General features: G+C 37.5%; 1 protein-coding gene across 1 annotated transcript in view; it reads right to left on the bottom strand.

The window, feature by feature from the left end:
- LOC144978482 (dynein axonemal heavy chain 1-like) overlaps window positions 1-7,500 on the bottom strand; it is a 169,865-nt gene that overhangs the window by 76,418 nt on the left and 85,947 nt on the right. The window contains exon 49 of the mRNA XM_078924625.1: window positions 2,347-2,520. Within this exon, the coding sequence (XP_078780751.1) occupies window positions 2,347-2,520 (174 nt within the window). The remainder of the gene's footprint in view (window positions 1-2,346; window positions 2,521-7,500) is intronic.

Below are 7,500 nucleotides of genomic sequence, written 5' to 3'. Positions count from 1 at the left end.
GCACGTTTGTAAGCAATCCGCTTCTCCACGGGAAGCCGATACAACAACTGCAAGACTGGAGAGTTGTGATCTGATTTTGTTGATTTGGTAACAAAACGAGCAGCTATATTTTGGAATAGCTGCCGTCTTGCAATCAAGCTTTTTCATTTCATATGTCGACAAAATAGATTGACCCTTAACGTGGAGAAAGATCTTAAACATGAGTCTTCCTGAACTCTTGAGTTTAATAGGTTTTGACAGTCGACATGTGAAATGAAACTTTTATGGCCAATTTTGAAATAATTGTACTCTTACTACACCCCGGTGTTGTTTGTACGTGCTTGTATGTTTGAATGTGTATTCAATGTTATGCTTAAATATATATATATATATATATATATATATATATATATATATATATATATATATATACGTGTGTGTGTGTGTGTGTGTGTGTGTGTGTGTGTGTGCGTTTGAGAGAGGTGGTGAGAGGGGAAAGGGGTTAAGAGAGTTGGTGATAGAAGTAAAATGTAAAATAATCCTGAGCAATTGATTTAATGATTATGTATAAGGCAAAAAAATGTCTTGCCATAAAAATAATGTATAATTTGAACCAACAAACATAATTTATAATTTATAAAAAATAATAGGGCAATGTTTATATGCCATATAATCATCCATTTTAAAGTATTTTGTAAAGATTTTAGCTATAATCTTCAAATTCAAATCAGCGGGTCAAAAATCAAAATCAATAGTATGGCTCTGCTACCAGCGGTACATTGTCTCGTCTTTTCACAAAGTTAAGCAATATTGAGCGATGTTATGTGATCAGTGATTTGATGGGTGACCGGGAAATCCTAGTCCCGACATTATGTCCTTTAGTAAGACACTTAACACAAATTATTATCCCACTCGACACAAGAGTGAATAAATACCTGGCTAAAGGCATATTGTAAGGCATATAGTTGTCACTACGAATAGAAGGCCTAACAGGCGACTGGTACTATATATATATATATATATATATATATATATATATATATATATATATATATATATATATATATTGAATCGTGTTTGATACAAATATGGTACGAAAAGTGCTCGACATGTTGCAATGGAGCGAATTATTATTTTAATATTTACCACAATGTTTGAGTTAGTCTACATGAATGTTTCAGGCCTAATCAGCCATCGTCAGGACTGTGTGTTACATGAGTTTATGATTTTTTATTCCAGAACAGTCAACAAACCAAACTCATGTAACACACAGTCCTTACGATGGCTGATTAGGCCTGAAACATTAATGTAGACTAACTCAAACATTGTGGTAAATATTAAAATAATATATATATATATATATATATATATATATATATATATATATATATATATATATATATATATATACATATTTATTTATCTCATTATATATTTGGCTAATTAGATTTTTTCTACCACTAAGACTCTGAAACCACTGGACCAGTGTCACCAAATTTTGCATGGTATTTCCAATTGACATGAAAATGGTTTGCGTGTATTATGAGATTGATTAGACATCGTAATAATTTCATCGAAAATTCAAATTTCTTTCGTCAGTTCCAATCGAAACCAGACGTCATCATTTTAGCACTTGGGTTGTGTGTCAACCTTCCGGTTAGCGAGTAAGATAACAAGGTGGGATAACCTACATTGCATCAATACTAGTAAGTAGTTCCTCTCATTAAAAAAAATACAATCACTTTCTTAAAATAATTTGATCAACCTTTATTTTATGCTCATAACATTGGGAGAAAATTCTACGATTAGTGAGCGAAATATATTAGATATTAAATGCAGGGGGTTTATCTATTGTCTTTTAAGTCAATAGAAATTGAGTTCAAATTTTATTCAACACTTTAATCATAAATGTTAAGTTGATCATCGACTTATCCTCACGTTCACTGAACGGACTGCTATGTTTGTTATTGAGTGACTGCATTATCTACCAAATTCAGTCTCTTAGTTTGTGGACAAAGGAAAATTACAATGACCACTCCGCACGGGACTGGTATCTTGGTATTAAGGCTTGTTATTACAACGATTTGTGTGATTTTGTGAGTTTTGTTCACTAGTGGAAATCCTCGAGCCCTAAAATAAAGGACATGCTTTGTGTTGGTTACAACCAAGGGACAGAATCTGTGATAACCGCATCCACCTGCAAAGAGGAGGAGAATGAGGATTTCTTTTTATGGCAGTTCACTTTTGGATCTCGGTCTGAAGTGTTCATACCATTGTTATCTAAAATTGTCTTATTTATTCTATTTATGAACACGATGCTTCTATTTGTGAACACGGTGATTCTATTCGTGAACACGGTGTACTCACATATCCAGAACGAAAGAATAGTCGTAAAGATGTGAAACATGCTTGTCGACTGCATCTCTGTGAAGACCAAGAAGTTGAAATGTCGCAATAGTCTGGCAGTCACAGGATTCCGACCTCCACCAGGGGGTCCCATTGCTGACAGAATATTTACGTCTACTATGTTACGAAAATCACCTAAATGTTGGAAAACAAAAGTTGGATTATTAATAATTTTAGATATAGATAGTTCGAAGATGACGTCACTCAGGTCTTTGTTATTGTTTTTTGCCATCCGCGTTTATGAGTAATGCTCACTGAACTGTATTAACCCGACTATAAACGTTCATGGATACACACAGTTTTGTGTGTTGGTCCGTTTTACTTCCGGATGGCAATGTTATGAGCTGACGTCATCTTCGTTCTATCTATACCGTTTAGTGAGAAGTACTCATAAACGTGGATGGCAAAAAGCAATAACAAACACCTGAGTGACGTCATCTTCGTTCTATCTATAGTCTGGTTAATAGATAGTTTGAAGATGACGTCACTCAAGTCTTTGTTATTGTTTTTTGCCATCCGCGTTTATGAGTAATGCTCATGTTTAGAACCAAGATGGCCGCCTTTGCCGGGCGGCGTGACATCAGGCTAGTGAATCCAATTCCTTTCTCTGTGTTTCAAAATATTGTGAGAAATACTGACAAACTGGGCGTATATTGTGTATTTGATATGATATGTACTAAGGGCATCTCAGGCCTTTTCATACAGGAAGTAAAGAGCCAAGGGAACGAAACGGGGTAAAATGGCAGGAAATATTCTAATTAGTAAATGCTCAATGAGGGTGGGAAACCATCAATTATATCAATCAGACTATAATCTTTCAAGGTTACACAGAATTTTGTGTGTTGGTGTATATATCGTAGCCATCGTTATGTTATAGCCGGACACTGAAATCCAAAAGGACTGGCAGTTTGTTTATTTCTTCGAACTTCGAGCAGCAACAGTTACATTGCGTTTGGCTAAGAAACTCACAACATTGCCATCCGGAAGTATAGGTATAGATAGTATGCAGATGATGTCACTCAGGCCTTTGTTGTTGTTTTTGCCATCCGCGTTTGTGAGTTGTTCTCACTAAACTGTATTAACCAGACTATAAAAGTTCATGGTTACACAGAGTTTGTGTGTTGGTCCGTTATACTTCCGGATGGCAATGTTGTGAACTCCTTGGCCAAGCGCATTCTATCTATAGAGTGACAAAGTGAGTCGGCTAGACAGGACAACTTCCATAATGATAAACCAAGGAATATAATATAAAGAAGGTGACATGAGCAAGATAGTTCAATAACTAAACAAAAGGAATAACGAAAAGATATTATAACAAGCATTTATTACAGAACGCTCAAATGATAGAACGAAGTTGACGTCACTCAAGTCTTTGTTGTTTTTTTTTTTTTGCCATCCGCGTTTATGAGTAGATATCACTAAACTGTATTCACCAGGCCATGAACGTTCATGGTTACACAGAGTTTTGTGTGTTGGTCCGTTATACTTCCGGATGGCAATATTGAGAGCTCCTAAGACAAGCGCAAACTATCTAGACATACCATAACTGGACGGCATACTTACAAACATTTAAACATAAGGATGGATTTCAATATTACATCCGATAACCCGTCATCTCCATTTCCACACATACATCCTCACGCCAAAACGACTATGTGGCGATGTGATATAACACTCGCTTTCGGATTGGAAGGTCCTAGGTTCGAGCCTCGCACGGCGCATAGTTGAGTCATTGAAGAAGGCTCTTTACTCACATCACTGTACTCAGATGTAAAATGAGTACCTGACCATTAACAGTGTTGTCTCTGTCCGGTAAAAATGTAATATCGCCTAATAGGCGTCATGTTCCGTCCTAAATGTTAATTGTTATGCATGTTTACATGGTGCTATATCTACATTATTTGTTGTTTGTTTGTACATTCAAATGCCATGCTTTATTTTGCTTTTTTTCATTAGCCTGTGTTGGCTATGTGCAATCCTTCACAATCTATTTTCGAAATTCTATTTACATTACAAAACCATTATAAAAGTTTGTTTTTATAATTAGCTTCGTATTTTCATCAATTATTCTCTCCAAAATCTATTTATTTATGCATGTTTACATGGTGCTATATTTACATTATTTGTATATTTATAAATTCAAATTTACTTTTTATCATTCTGGGTTGGCTATGTTCAATCCTTCACAATCTATTTTCAAAATTCTAGTTACATTACTAATCCATTATTACAACTCTACTCTACTTTCATGTCCAATTTTTATAGCATTGCTTGTAACTGCTGTATATTTTATGGATGTTTTATTTTATTTTATTTTAGTTGATGTTTATTCTGCTTTTAATTGGCTACGTATTTTCATCAATTATTTCATGACAGTGTATAAATCTGTGCTAATATAACGATGAATGATGTGTAACATTATGATAATTTCCATTCAGGATCAATAAAGTATATCTTATCTATCTTATCTTATCTTAAATGTTGCTGTTGACCCCCTGTAAAGCACTTTGAGCCCGTTTAGTGGATATAGATAGAAAGAAGTTGACGTCACTCCGCGTTTTGTTATTGTTTTTGGCCATCCATGTTTTTGAGTAATTCTCACTTAACTGTATGTATTATCCAGACTAAATAGTTCATGGTTACAAAGAGTTTTGTGGATGGCAATGTTGTGAGTTTCTTAGCCAACCGCATACTATCTATTGCGCTATTTTAAAGCTCAATTTAAAAGAATTAATTTAAAGAATTAACAGGGACTGCACTGAAAATGCACTCAAACAAAAAAAGTCCGTGGGTTTAACACGTAACCAAAAGTCGAGGACAACTCTTAACTACGTTAGATATGTCGCAGTAGGAGATAATATTTCAATTAGTTCCCTTGGACCAAGCGTTGTTCACCTTGTTCTTCGTCCAGACTACAACCGTGAACAATTTTATTTGGCGGATTCTATTCACAACAGACCCTGCAGCAGGTGTAAACAACGTCCCAATCCACCTATGATCTACCAACGCCCCCCCCCCCTCACCCCAACCATACCCCTCGATCCCCACAACGCTTGTCCTGTCCTTCAAGTCAATGGTAGCGAAATATGTTCACAAACAGTAAACAATTTTTACCAACCAAAGTTCATGTATTTTAATGCCCCTCTGTGCGTTATGAAACGATAATAACAAATGACGTTGTAAGCGACTGTGTGATATTGTTTTAATGGAAGCGATCTATATTCATGTTTTCGTCCAACCTCGTCATTGATCACATGATTTGTTGGTGTACAACGATTGGACATTTCTCAATAAATGTAAACACGCTGTTTTGTTTATGACGGATCCAACAGTCCTGACTAGTGCGGGGCGGTCCTTGGCAAGCTTAAGGACCACGGTCCTACGGTCCCTGGGAAATGAAGACCGCAAGGACCGGTCCTAGGACCGGCGGTCCTTTTCGACATTGAACATTCCTGAGAGACCGTTTTGACCTTTGGGACCATGGGATCGTTCATTCTTGAACCGTTAAAGACCGCTACACGATGAAAACCGTGGTCTACAGGAGTAAAACACACGGAGTAGTCACACTCATTTCAAATTGTAACCTAATTAGAGAAGAGGGGTGATGCCTTCTTTATTTGATCACAGTACTTCATTGTTACTTCGATAATTTAGCGTGAATAAAATTTGAAATTTATCCCCATTAACGGAGATAATGGAATCACCCAAGGCGTTGATCGAGTTGTTCGTGGCGTTTATACACACACGCAACTCCTACCCCTCCCCCCCCCCCCCCCCCCCCCACACCACACACACATGAGAGGGCAGCGAGCATTGAAGAGTAAGAGAGAGACGTGAAATTATAATAAGAGGGGGTGGATGCGGTAATAAGTAATAAGTAATAAGTGGGGTCGATGGTGACTTTTCGCCAGATCTAACAAACCCAGCTACCCATTCACTGCTGAGTAGACAGGGATTCAGAAAAAAACTCGACTGCACCCGGGATCGATCTCTGGCCCTTTGCGTATAAAGAGAGTGCTCTATCAACTGAGCTATCGGGGTCCCCAAATATTCTATTGGACCTTTTAAAAATACAGACGTTATAACTGTTTTTTTTTTGGAAGGAAGAAACTAATGAAACTCATATTATTTGATTAGTTAAAACACCAAACGAAATTTTAATATTATTGTATTATTTTAAATGACAACAATGCGATAGAAAGGAGTGGCGACAAGAGATGGACAAAAGAAAACAAAAAATCAGACTTGCAACTTGCTAGGTTTGAGACACACACACACACACACACACACACACACATCTTTAGTAGTCACATTCATTTCAAACAATAACCCATTAGAGAAGAGGGGTCATGCCTTCATCATAGATCATTGTCATTGCGATCATTATGGTGTAGTAAATTTTGAAATTTACCCCGTATAATGGAATCGTCCAAGGCGTGCGCCTCCTGTTCCCCCCCATCTCACACACGAAAGGGCGGTTTGCGGAGTGGAGGGAGGTGGTCGTCTGCCTCTATGGTCGTCTGTGTCGTTTAGTGTATGGCAAAGGGGGGTGGGTGCGATTAATTAAGTGGGATGGGTGGTGATTGGTGGAAGATAGGCAAAGGACCGAGGCAACGAATCGCTGGGGAAGTAGTATGGCGCCAGACCGTTGAAAGGTGATAAGAAGTGAGGACCGCCGGCGGTCTTCCTCTTTGGGACCGACCACGGTTCACAGCTAAAAGACCGTGGGACCGGTCCTCGGTCCGGTCCTCAGCGCGGCACTAGTCCTGACGTAACTTCCCTCGTAATGACGCATAGTAACTTAGTAACTGATTCTAGACTATCGGAACAATGGCGGACACGCTTATGAAATACTTATCCAACGAGCATAAAAGTGTATCCAGAGGAGAATTAAAATTATAAATCTGATCAAGTTTTGACTTTTATACATTCTGATCACATGACATGTGAAAAAGTTTTCGCAAACAGCATGAAGAATAAAAAAAAGTACCGATTTTCTTTGTTTAGTACCAAGCTGCTCGTTGCTGGGCAGACGTGACATCCGACTATTGAATCCTATTGTGACGTTGGATATTTCTCAAACTGTGAACACTTCTCACTATGTGGGTCATTTTG

This window comes from Berghia stephanieae, chromosome 8, assembly GCF_034508935.2.
Source record: "Berghia stephanieae isolate SIO BIC M18660-M18661 chromosome 8, UCSD_Bste_1.3, whole genome shotgun sequence".
NCBI lineage: Eukaryota > Metazoa > Mollusca > Gastropoda > Nudibranchia > Aeolidiidae > Berghia > Berghia stephanieae.
This window is presented reverse-complemented; position numbering and strand designations above follow the sequence as displayed.